Source organism: Poromitra crassiceps, assembly GCF_964638095.1.
Source record: "Poromitra crassiceps genome assembly, chromosome: 1".
Taxonomy (NCBI): domain Eukaryota; kingdom Metazoa; phylum Chordata; class Actinopteri; order Beryciformes; family Melamphaidae; genus Poromitra; species Poromitra crassiceps.
The window spans coordinates 117,207,851-117,221,304 of record NC_139623.1 but is presented as its reverse complement, the minus strand read 5'-3'; the positions used below and the strand labels follow the sequence as shown (position 1 = coordinate 117,221,304).

At 43.4% G+C, this 13,454-nt stretch overlaps 1 protein-coding gene across 1 annotated transcript; it reads left to right on the top strand.

Annotated features, from left to right (window-relative positions):
* The first annotated feature begins 574 nt into the window (after positions 1–574).
* Positions 575–2,923, top strand: gbp (glycogen synthase kinase binding protein). Its single transcript, XM_083640681.1, has one exon. The coding sequence runs from the start codon at positions 643–645 to the stop codon at positions 1,114–1,116; it is 474 nt and encodes a 157-aa protein (XP_083496807.1). The 5' UTR covers positions 575–642; the 3' UTR covers positions 1,117–2,923.
* The last annotated feature ends 10,531 nt before the right edge of the window (positions 2,924–13,454 follow it).

Genomic DNA, 13,454 nt, shown 5'->3' with positions numbered 1-13,454 from the left:
GTTTTGATGTGATTGTGAATAAGATTTGATAGTATCAGATTCGTGTTCTTTGACATGAGGTGAACCAACTGTCAGTAACAGATTCAACGTGATTTGTCAAACTGTGCATTGTTTATTTTGCCTGGATCGACAGACAGGCAGACAGTTACATGAGTTATTATGTAATGTTCATTTGGACGGAGCAGCCCAAATCACAGCGATTGCTTCAACAAAATACCCCCCCCCCCCGACACACGCGCACACACACACACGCGCGCGCGCGCACGCACGCACGCACACACACACACACACACACACACACACACACACACACACACACACACACACACACACACCACACACACAGGCGTCAAAATGCATAAACTAATTAACGATATAGCCTACTAGTTGATTGTATAAAGTAAAATAAAAAGTAATCGTGTTTATTTATTGTGTATATCACGTAGATGTTTTGTTTTATGAAATCGCGGCTCCCCCCTGCTCCAGTGGACATGGTACGGTCTGCTACACGTCACCCATTGTTTACAAATGAACTGGGCTTGTTGCTTACTGAGCAGCGTGGTGAGAGCAAGGAGCGGCCAGCCACACCGGGGCGACCACTCATTCAAACCCGCAGCAAGAACCTGAGAGGCTCGAATCAGGATGCCTTGTCGGAAGGAGAACTACATCTTCCTGGAGCAGTCCGTCACCGTCGACTCCAAAGAGGTGGACGCGCTGGTCACGAAGATCGGCGAGGCGCTGCAGCTCCACAACAATAGCCTGCTCGGCGGCGGCGAGGGCGGTGGTAAAGCGACCAGCGGCAGCGCGGGAGCCGCAGCGGCGCGGCAGAGCTGCTGTATGCGGCTACGGAGCCAGCGGGGACAGCGCGGCGGCAGCAGAGCCAGCCCCTATCCCCACATCCCCGCTAGAGCTCACAGCAGCAGCGAGGAGTGGAACCACATTAAGCCCTGGAGCAAGCAGAGGAGAAGCCGCGCGGAGGAGGACGACCCGCACAGGCTGCTCCAGGAGCTGATTCTGTCCGGGAATCTGATCAAGGAGGCGGTGAGGAGGCTGCAGTTTTCCGCCCCAGACTGTGGAGATTTCCCCAAGGCGACCACAGACAATGTACCGTGCTGATAGCCGTGTCACGTTATGGACACATCAAAACGTGACCCTCCTAGATAACATTTTTGGACACACGAAAACTGGGACAATTTACGCAAAAACTTCTAGATGCTTAACAATTAAACATCACACGATTTGGTTGCTATGTTTCCAAACTGTTTCTATGTTGGCAAGCAGTTGAGTGAGCTACTGTAGCACACCCGGCTAACATTAGTCAGCCATGTTTGTTTGGGCACACACAAGATGTGACAATGTGCAAAAATGCCTAAGTTACAGACAAAGCGGGGACTCAAATTAAAACGTCACCCCCGGCCTAGCCGAGATATCATTTTTGGACACACAAAACAGACAATTTACGCAAAAGATTTCTTAGAATAACAAGTAAACGTCACAGGACTGTATGTTTTCTAAATGCATCCATAACGTTGGCCACCCGGGTAGGCAGCCATGTTGTTTATGTTTGAACGTCTCCTTGTGGGGTCAAACGTTCAGGGATGTAGTGGAGGAGGGGGAAGCCAGACAGACTCGCATTTTCATTCACCTTTCTGAGTCCAATGTCAAGCCCCTGTGATGTGAATGGAGAGCATAGTAAGTGTGGTCCGTGTGTGTAATTATGTGAAGGTGGTGTCTATAATGGGGAAGCATGTGGAAATGCTTTTCTTAACCAGAATTGTTTTTTTTGTGGTTGTTGGGAGTTAATGATCTGTGACAGGTCAGTCATAGCTTACACTTTTTTTTAACCACTACATCCCTGTATTTTTTATCATGTTATTGATTAGGGATTAGTCGTGGCTTAAGTGTAAACTAGCCATTCCCTGCTTTGGCAGACCATTGTGTGTGTGTGTGTGTGGGGGGGGGGGGGCTTAGTGGTCTATTTTGACTTTGTTTACAATCTGTATTGCTGGATGTTTCAGAGGAACTTGCATTTCATGTCAGGTTGAATGTGTTCACCTCACACGGTCATGTGTTGGCAGGTTTCAGCACTGCATCGCCTCATGCCACTGGTAGAGCCGCAACGATTAGTTGATGGGCAGAAAATTAATATTGACTATTTTTTTATAACGATTAGACAAATTTTAAAGAAACAAATTATCTCGTTCCAGCATCTTAAATATGAATATGTTCTGGTTTTCATGGGGGGGGGATTTTTTTTCTTTTTCCCCATAGTTATTTTTTGTTCTCGCTTGAACCAAATGTTTTGTGGTCACTCAAGATTCTCTGGATCACATGTTGGCTTGGTTCCAAAACTCGTTATATTTGGATTTATCGAAATGTCTGGAGAAAATGGACGCGGAACTTTCGGGGCAAATTACATCACGAAAAGTCAAGTGCCTGTTGAGCTCTATTAATCGGAGTCTATAAATTAATTGACAATAAAACTAATCGTTAGTTGTAGCTCTTAGTCACCAGGTAGCCCAACCTCTGCCAGGTAACATGAGCCATTGTGGTGGTGTTCTGAAGTGAAAACCTGCACATTCTTGGCCTTAAGTGGAGTCCAACTTCCTCACAAGCCAACACACCAAAACTCTGGCAATGGCAGCTTGGCCAGTTTCTTCTTCTACGATCTGGGGAACATACAACTGTCTTACCTTGTGGTGGGGGCATCAAAACTGACTGATGTGTAATGTGGGAAAGGTCGGCCATCGCACAACTCTGTGGTGCTTCACCTGTTTGAATTCCAACAGGGAATTCTGTCCATTTTGTTTATTTTCTCTCTGTGTAAAGAAAATCACCATGACTGCTTCGTAACGAAGTCTTTTATAATGTGCCTGAGTTTTCAGGACTTTTTTTTGTGTCTTAATAAAACACTTATTGGTTTTTCAAATCTCTCTCTGTACTTTTACTGGTGGCGTATATGAGACATGACACAGGTTATATTACTGTACTCTAGCCTTTAAAGGCTGATATGGTTGAAATCAATATAAGGATTTTTCCTTATCAATATCACGATAAGGTTCATGTATGCAAAAGTCATAAATAATTATCAAAATAATCTAATTATTGTTGGTCATTGAACCGAACTGAAATATTGAAATAATATTCCTTCCTCATTTTATGGGAGTTTAAAAGTAAAAATGGCCATGTCATAATAAATTCAGACAGCAGAAATGTGTCACGATATCAAAATATCTTCATATTATATTATTCCACTGAAATACGATAATATTGAATGATCGCTTTAGCCTTACTATAAAGCAGATACCTCCAACCTTTTTAGACACAAACGTCTCTCCTCTGCAGGAAATGTGTGTTTTGCAGTATAGCTGGATGGTTTGTGTCTGCTAACTTGAAGTGTGGCCTTGAAGGACACATGGCCATTATCATGCTATAAATACTCTCATGCAGTGGCTCACAGCAGGCCAGCAGACATGACAGCAGCAGGGCAGCAAAACATGTTTTGCTCCAGTGGTCTGGGTCTGTGGCTGTGTGGATCTGTGGCTCCCTCTGCTGGCTCACAGCAGCAGGGACGCCAGTCAATAGACTACTTGCACAACTCCACTACTTCCTGAAATGAGTAGGGCATCTTGGTTTCCTGTCCTACACTATTGGATGAACTGATTAATGTCAGGTGTGCCTGATCACTGTTGTTGTGACTGCAGCAGTCAGGCACACCTGACATTAATCAGTTCATCCAATAGACCAAATCACCGTGACGTCACCATGTAAACAAATTTACTTCCGGGTACCACTTGGGGAAGGCGGCAGGTTTAAATGTGCGTGTTGTCAAATAAATGCTGTCAAACCCTCTCGTTGTTTTCGGCCGACTACTTTCAATTTAAATGGTTAAACGGTTGGTAAACATGCTTGTCCGACGTATCTAGCCTTTCTTCTGTGTTTGTTTTATGTAGTGTTAGCTAGCTAATAACGTTTGTTTGTCTGTCAAACTCGCTGTTTTTTTGCAGACTCATTAACGTTACAGACAGAGCTACCGACGCCACGTTAATTTAATTTAGCGTCAAGTCTACTCTGGTCTGGTCCAACAGGTAAATAAGCTAGTCTGGTCTCCACTAACGTTAGTGAAAGTGTTGTTATGAATGATATTAAACAACAACACAACACGGACGAACCATTTTTGTCTTCTTTGTCTGTTTTTGTCTTCAACACGTCAGTTTGTGCCATTCACCGCCATTATAATGTGTGGACCCAGGGGTACCCGGAAGTAAATGTAAACATCCCGCTGATTTGGTCTATAGTGTAGGACAGGAAACCAAGATGCCCTACTCATTTCAGGAAGTAGTGGAGTTGTGCAAGTAGTCAATTGACCTTTTCCACAGCAGTCATTTTGTGTCTAAAATGCAGGGCAAACACAGGTGCAACCAAAGCATTAATGAGGGTTTCCAAATTCCAATCCACTAAGGTGTTCCAGTGTCGGGGCTTTCATTAATGTTTTGGTTGCACCTGTGTTTACCCTGCCATTTAGACACAATGGATGCTGAGAAAAAGACCCATGGGTGACTGAGCTGAGCTGACAGGCCGGTTGCTTGGGCCTTTCCTTTGATGGGGGGGGGGGGGGGGGGGGGGGCCTGGGCTTGGGCGCATAAAATACCCCCTACCCCCCCTCACAGTGCACATACTACACAATTAAGCATTCCAGACATCTCGGATCTTTGGATTTTCTGACCTACTAGAAAAAGTGCACTGGAACGCCACTCAAAGTCGGAGCTCTAACTAGAAAATTCAGGAGGGGGGATGGATCTACCCCGAATAGGCGGGGAATCAGTTGTCTGACGTCACACAACAATGGACGCAACCATGGCTAACGTTAGGCTATGCTAGGCTAGGCCAGTGAATTAAATATTTAGATACGTTTCCAAAGTATGAAGTGCCATAGCAGGGCTTAAAATTCAGCACGGGATTGCGAGAATTGCGCATATTTTTGTCAATTCCCGCAGATTTGTAATTTATAATGCGAGAGAAGTCGCGCAATTGTTTGCGCGCCGATGTCTATTATGTTAAGCCGACGGTCGCCTCCCCACTCGGCAAGCAGCAAACCAATATCCTCGCATTCAAAGAACTTCATACTCCCAGAGCTGGCGTAATCCATATAAAAAACCTATGAAGGTTTTTTTACCCGAAATGAAACGTCCAGGTTTTGTGTCGGTTGGTGGCTCCATAAACAGCCGGTTAATGTTATGGTGGCTAACGTTGCGCTATTTCAATTATTAAATTATGGGAGCTTAACCGGTGTGCGGACATTCATTCTCTCCTACTGAATATCATGCCTTTTGCCCTGCACCTGGATGAAGGTGGGATGTGCACAGGCCTACTTTTGAAAGGCTAACGGGAGCTAACATTAAATTGCAGGGTAAGTCAGTCAGGGTAGTCCCTCTATAAACCATAATATCTGTATCCTTTCACTTTTGATTGAAAAATGCTTCCACTCAGTTAAAGAAAACATGTAATATTTTATGCAATACATAATAACATCAGTCAACATCACATAATGTCTTTTCTTTAATCAGGTGGGAACATTTTCAATAAAGTGGAACGACACATAATGGTTTATAGTGGGACAGACTTCCCATGCCTGCCCATTCACTTCAATAGAACTCTCCCCAATGCAAAATTTGAACAGCTTTGCCAGTAACATGACAGTAAGAAAGGCAGATGTAACCAAATCTAACTGACATCACTATTGTGAACACAAAACGAACACTTCTGATATAATATGATGTGAGTGTTTTAGTAGTGTATCACTCGTACAAAAAATAAAGGCTTTGATAGAATCGAAAGCCTATGACTGCTTAGTCTGCAGATAAAACACAATGACAAGAGCCATAGTAATTTAGACTCAGGTGTGCATAAACTACAGGTGAACTTCCTTTTTTAAATACAAAAATGTAAAATTATTATCGCTTATTGGACAGGAGAAGCAGATATTTGTCAGTTATAGTATCGGCTGAAAAATTCCCCCCCAAAGTCTATTCACCTTATTCTTTGCCCATACAAGGACGCTTATGACGTCATTTTGTAATCGTCTTTCCGTTTGAGACACGGAAGTAGATTACGCCTACCATAGTCATTTTTAGACTTGCCAAAAAGCTGTTTTCAAGCAAAAAACAGTTATAAAGTTTTAATATTTTTTTGGATGAGAACATTCCAAATATGTGACCAGTTTATCAGAATAACGCCTATTTGGAAATATTTAACGAGCAGCGAGGACTGGGAGCGCGCTGGCTGTGCTGGCCGGTCAGACTAGCTATCTGTTAAACCCTACTGTACGCTACTGTGAGAAAACACTGTCGACATGCTTTTGTAACTAACGTTAAATGCCGACCGGGTACAGCCATCGGCTCCTCGCAGCAGTAACGCTATGAACATGTAACTGAAGTTGGCCGCAGTGTAGCTTCTGAATGTTGCCAAACTTCATAGTGACGTTTTGTTTTGAAATTGGCCGCCAACTAGCGCTGAACCGGAAGAACAAATACAATTGCATCTAACTCGGAAGAGAGAAAAAGTGGGCGTGGTGAATAAGGTAAATAGATCCCCCCCAAAATCTATAAATCCCCCCTATCTGAAGAACAGAAGGGGGGAATTCCCCCCCAGTTTGCAAAGTGAATTTTAAGCCCTGCCGTAAAAAAAAAAAGTATAATGGAATCTGTTACCATATGCGTCATTGTCGCTCCTCATTTTCGGTAAAATATCAGCAGGGGTTGTAGCCATTTCAGTGGTCTGTACCACTAGGGGGCGCTAAAGCGAATGGTCCGGACCAGTTGGTGTGGTCCGTCACTGTACCACGGACCACTGGTGTGTGGTCGGTCAGGTGGTCAGTGTGGTCTGTCACGTGGTCCGTCAGTGTTCCTTCTCATTTTAATGCATGGTCAGTCAGCACAGACGCTCTGACCATGGTCCGGACCACTTAGTGTGTGGTCTGTCACGTGGTCCGTCAGTGTTCCTTCTCGTCACAATGCATCAGTCAGCGTACAGGTGCTCTGACCATGGTCCGGACCACTTAGTGTGTGGTCGGTCACCTGGTCAGTGTGGTCTGTCATGTAGGCTACGTGGTCTGTCAGTGTTCCTTCTTGTCACAATGCATCAGTCAGCCTACAGACGCTCTGACCATGGTCCGGACCACTTAGTGTGTGGTCGGTCAGGTGGTCAGTGTTGTCTGTCACGTGGTCCGTCAGTGTTCCTTCTCGTCAAAATGCATCAGTCAGCGTACAGACGCTCAGACCATGGTCCGGACCACTTAGTGTGTGGTCGGTCAGGTGGTCAGTGTGGTCTGTCACGTGGTCCGTCAGTGTTCCTTCTCGTCAAAATGCATCAGTCAGCGTACAGACGCTCAGACCATGGTCCGGACCACTTAGTGTGTGGTCGGTCAGCTGGTCAGTGTGGTCTGTCACGTAGCTACGTGGTCCGTCCGTGTTCCTTGTCATCTTAAGGCATCGTCAGTCAGTGTACAGCATCGTCAGTCAGTGTACAGTGGTCGTGACCACAACCACTTGCCTTGATGTGTGGTCGGTCATGTGAGCCTGTGGTCTGTCACGTAGCCTACGTGGTCCGTGTTCCTTCTCGTCTTAATGCATGTCAATGACCATCATTGTTGGGCAGTTACTAACGTTACTAAGTAACGTTACTAAATTAATAATATCAATATAATAATAATAATGTTGTAATGTTTACTATTCTATTGACATATAATTGTCTAAATAAACAGATATAAGTTTGACTGGTATGATGGCCTCAATGTAAACATACTGTAGCGTTGATCACACAACACGCTAGAGGCTTCTCTCTTTTACCGCTTTTTATTGAACTAAAAACACAACAACAGCAACACGATTTACAGCCCTACTTCCCACTCAACAACAGCAGAGAAAACCCACAACCACAAGACAAACAGGAAGTCCCACTTTAGAGTGCAGCCGTCGCTACACTGCCCCCATCAGTCCCACTTTGAGAGTGCAGCCCGTCGCTACAATACACTGGATATTACAAATGTAACCGAGCGTTGTGGGTTCTTTATATATTGTTTATGGTGAAGAAATAATGAGTCAGAGACCGCTTGTTGTTGGGAGCTGCTGCCACTCATTTACTTGGTCAGGGGCGAGAGAGATACAGAGAGTGAACCAACTGTCCACTTCCTCTTCCGGACTTCACAATAAGAGTACACAATAACATACAGAACAGTCTGTTACAATAATAATAATAAATATAGCCGCAAGCGGCGATGCGGGGTCCAAGCTTCCGGTGACTTGGGGGGTGTATGTCAGATGATATAGACACTGATTTGCACATTTAGTCAGAGTTGGTATGTGCACAAGTGCACAAAGTTTGGTTGAGATTTGGTGACCTGACCGGGTTCAAGCAGTAGTAGCAGTAGTAATAGTAGTGTTAGTGTATATGTGTGTAAGTGTGTATATGTGTGTGTGTATATATGTGTGTGTATATGTGTGAGTATATGTGTGTGTGTGTGTGTGTGTGTGTGTGTGTGTGTGTGTGTATGTGTATATGTGTGTGTGTGTGTGTGTGTGTGTGTGTGTGTGTGTGTGTGTGTGTGTGTGGCGTGTGTGTGTGTGTGTATAGGTGTATATGTGTGTGCATGTGTGTGTGTGTGTGTGTGTGTGTGCATGTGTGCATGTGTGCGTGTGTGTGTGTGTGTGTGTGCGCGATGTTATGTAGAGGAAGGATGACATCATAGATGACATCATAGATGACATCATAGATGACGTCATCAGTGATGTCACAAGACTGTCATCGGTGATGACATAGTGTCAAAGTTTAAACATTTATCATTTCAAGACGGTTTCACGTATCCAAATTCTTTGTAAGTCTTTAGATCAGGGAAGTCCAGAGATGACACAGAAAAAGTTTGGGCTCATTCGGGCAAATGGCCTAGGACGAGTTTGTTTATCAAAAGTTTAAACATTTATCATTTCAAGACGGTTTCACGTATCAAAATTCTTTCTAAGTTTTTAAATCAGGGAAGTCCAGAGATGACACACAAAAAGTTTGGGCTCATTCGGGCAAATGGCCTAGGACGAGTTCATTTTTTTTTTTTTTTAGAAAGTACAAGATGGCGGAAAATCTAGCAGACTTAAATGGGCGTGGTCTATATGGATAGATGCGCATTGATCCAGGGAATCCAGCAGATGTGGAATTTTGATTCTACGCCTCACGGTTCAACAGTTATGGGCCAATACGTGAAATGGTCTGTTATAGCGCCACCATCTGGTCAATATGGGTAATTTTTTGTCTCTGAGTAGTGGGGCACATTTCCAACCTATGTGCAAAGTCTGGCTACTGTACCCCTTACCGTTTTTGACGTGCATACTGTTTTAGCGGAGAATAATAATAAACGGAACAGATACAATAGGGATCCACGCACTTCGTGCTTGGACCCCTAATAATAATAATAATAATAATAATAATAATAATAATAATAATAATAATAATAATAATAATAAAGGTAATAATAATAATAATAATAATAATAATAAATAAAAATAGTGAATCATCAAATATAATTATATAGATTAGGCTATATGACCGCTGTGATATGACAATATTAAGCTTTGATGTTTGATTATTTAAGCTACATACAGAACTCGTTTGGACTTTTAAACTTCTGTAGGCTGCGTGCCAATTTTCTCTCTCTCTCTCTCTCTCTCTCTCTCTCTCTCTCTCTCTCTCTCTCTCTCTCTCTCTCCCTCTCTCTCAGATGCTGCTAAATGGGTTGCCTCGAATCCTCGAAATGATTGTGGAGCCCAGCAAAATTAAAATAAAGATGTGTTGTTCAAAGATGTTTGATGATGCCTTTTTTAATCAATTTTCATATTCTTGCTTCTTCATTTTCATATTATTTGTCCTTTGCATAATTCTTATTCGCCTTTACTTTACCATTAGACAACTGTTTTACTTAAAGCACAAGCAGAATTGTGCCACACTGTATACAGGTTAATTAAGTAGGCTACTAACTTTAAATAATGAAATAATGAAATAAATAATTTGCTATATGTCAATTGGGGTGAAGAAGCTCAACAGGATGTTCCTGTGGCAGAACCCTGGGCAGAACATTACAATGAAACATCCCAGGGATTAAAGTTCTCAGTCGCTATGACAGATTTCTGTCAAATCGAGTCACATAATATGTGAAAAGTACAATAATTAAAGGCCTTATGTACATTTTATTTCAATTTGTCTATTGCATTGAGTTTGAATGAAAGCTTTTATTTTGAAAAAATGTTTGACTGTATAAGAAACAACATATTAAAGGAGAATTTCGGTTTTTTTGAACCTGGAGCCATTTCCTGGCATTAATTATGAATTGGCCACTCACCTAGCGATGTCTGCAGCGTTTCTGGGCGTCCTAGCGTTGTTTTGAGATCAATATCGTCCAAGTCAGTGTAAAATGGAGTTGATTTGGGGCCAAGTGGTAGCCTGTATTTCCTGCATCTAAATAGCTATTTTTCTTCCCGTTTTCGCCACATATCGCCATAATCAGATCCGTCAACATCCAGCCGAGTGTTATTTCACCCCAGGCTGTTTCCTGGACTGCACACGGATCAAATTACCTCAAACGTGATCTAGGTCACCAAGTCTCGTGAAGTCCCGCGATACTTTCCTGTCGACTGGCCAAATACAGGCAGGACGCTTTGCGGTCGTGGTTTTAGCGTAACCTATGTGGGGTTTGGCGTAACCTATGTGGGATTCGAAATAACGAAGGTTATGCCAAACCCCACATAGGTTACGCCAAACCCCACATAGGTTACGCTAAAACCACGACCGCAAAGCGTCCTGCCTGTATTTGGCCAGTCGACAGGAAAGTATCGCGGGACTTCACGAGACTTGGTGACCTAGATCACGTTTGAGGTAATTTGATCCGTGTGCAGTCCAGGAAACAGCCTGGGGTGAAATAACACTCGGCTGGATGTTGACGGATCTGATTATGGCGATATGTGGCGAAAACGGGAAGAAAAATAGCTATTTAGATGCAGGAAATACAGGCTACCACTTGGCCCCAAATCAACTCCATTTTACACTGACTTGGACGATATTGATCTCAAAACAACGCTAGGACGCCCAGAAACGCTGCAGACATCGCTAGGTGAGTGGCCAATTCATAATTAATGCCAGGAAATGGCTCCAGGTTCAAAAAAACCGAAATTCTCCTTTAATTGGGATTTATTATAGCCACTAATTTGCATATGTCTGTTGGAACTTATAACACACTGATTCAACCTGGAACAAAATTCATGCATCATTCGGAATCCAAATCGCTTTAATTGCCACAATATGCAAGATAAGTTAAGTTAAGTTAAGTTAAGTTATCCTTTATTTATCCCCTTGGGGAAATTCATCCTCTGCATTTGACCCATCCTCTACTAGGAACCTTCCTAGAACTAGGAGCAGTGGGCAGCCACTGTGCAGCGCCCGGGGACCAACTCCAGTTCTTTTGCCAGTACCTTGGTCAGGGGCACTGACAGGAGTATTAACCCTAACATACATGTCTTTCTTGATGATTTGTGTCCGTATGCACCATGTAGGCCATGTCAACATTCAGAGACACAGTAGGAAAGACAAACAACATTGCAAGTGGAGTCCAATATATACACAAGTGGAGGAGTGTTTATTAGGCATAAATTCAGAGTTAAATGGGCTGGTAATTTTTATGAATTTACAGTGAGTTAAATCAGCATTAAAATAAGTATGAGTTACAGTCTAAGCAGTGCACAATGTAGTTGGCAAGAGCAATCCAGTTCTGGTAAGACGAGCACCCACAATACCTGGGTGTGTGGGAACTTTTTAGAGTGACATGAGTGTTTTACATGAAAACCTGTGGGAAGCGACTGCATGTCAGAGGAAAAGCGGACACTTTAAAAAGCCTGAAATGGTTAAAATAGACCTGGAAATATTCTGTGATATAGATGTTTTTTTAAAACCTCAATGGAAGACCATCTGCTTGTTGGTTAGACTGGTGTTCACCCTGCCTTGAGACACAATGGCTGCTGTGAAAAGGGTCTATTGTGTTAACAGTGACCATTGACAGACCACACACTGAGCATATACCACACACGTGTTATTCAATATTTTTTGGTGCAAGCAGAACACTAATGAGGGTTTCCAACTTCCATGATTGGAATTTGGAAAGCCTCATTAGTGTTTTGCTTGCACCTGTGTTTACCCTGCCTTTTCGACCCAAAATGGCCCCCGTGAGAAGGGTCTATAAAGCCTGTTTGGATTGACTTGACTGGTGCCATTCCATTAGCACCCCTAGTCAAAGGCGTTGGAAGCACGGTGCGGTGGGCGCTGCAGCACCCCCTGGTGGCAAGAGATGTAAAAAAAATTTTTTTTTTACAGTGCACCTGAACGCAACATGCAAAATACCCGCTGAATAAGTGTCCAAATGTTCATGTAATTCTGGCCAATACTCCACTTCTGTTATAACATTTCAGTCTGGAAGATATAATCTTTATGACTACCTTAAAAGGCTAAATGAATAGCTTAGAAAATGAATAGCACCGGGGGCCCATGGTACTATTAATCCGGCCCTGGATATAGGAGGAATAGCAGGAAGGCTATCACTGTCCCTGAGTCCTGAGGGTAAATTGAGTAATGCTGCAGAGAAGAGGAGAAGACACTGAATAATGACATCACAACAGTATAATCCTAATGTTAATTTAAAATTTAATATTCCTCTAAATATGGCTAAAAGTCCAAAAAGGGTGGGAGAGAGAATGAGGATTCCAACACAGCAGTGGGAGCAAGTGGTGACATGGAGGTGAGTGAGAAAAGGTGACTGAATAATGACACAACAGTCTAATCTTAATATTAATATTCCTCTAATCTGGCGACAAAGTGGCCAATTTTTTTTTGCCGCCGACCTTCGGTCGCCGCCAAATTTTCCGGCGCCCTCTGGGCGCCGGCAGCCGTCCCCCCCAATGTTGAATCGGTGGCAGCACCCCCTACCTAAAAGTACTTCCAACGCCCCTGCCCCTAGTGGTAGAAACCAATGGCCCGTGGTACACTTGACAGACCACGCTGAAGCTTTAGCGCCCCTAGTGGTAGAAACCAGTGGTCCGACGTACAGACCATGGTCTGTGGTACGACGGTACGACAGACCACACTAACAACACGGGGAATATCCGCGCTTCAGAGCACTATGCCAAAACGGTGCCTCTCAAAAAGGAATGAGTAACATAACATGAAAAAAGCAATTTGAGCATGTTGAGCAATTTAATATATGGGTGCAAATAGGCCAACGTTTAGACACAGAGTAGCCTATCTTCCTCAGAGTCAAACAGAGACGTGGCATAGATGACAGATTTAAATAGTAGCCTATTGCTCCTAGTGGGCTATTTAAACCTGCCATGATGTGCCATCTATGCCACGTCTGACTGAGGAAGACA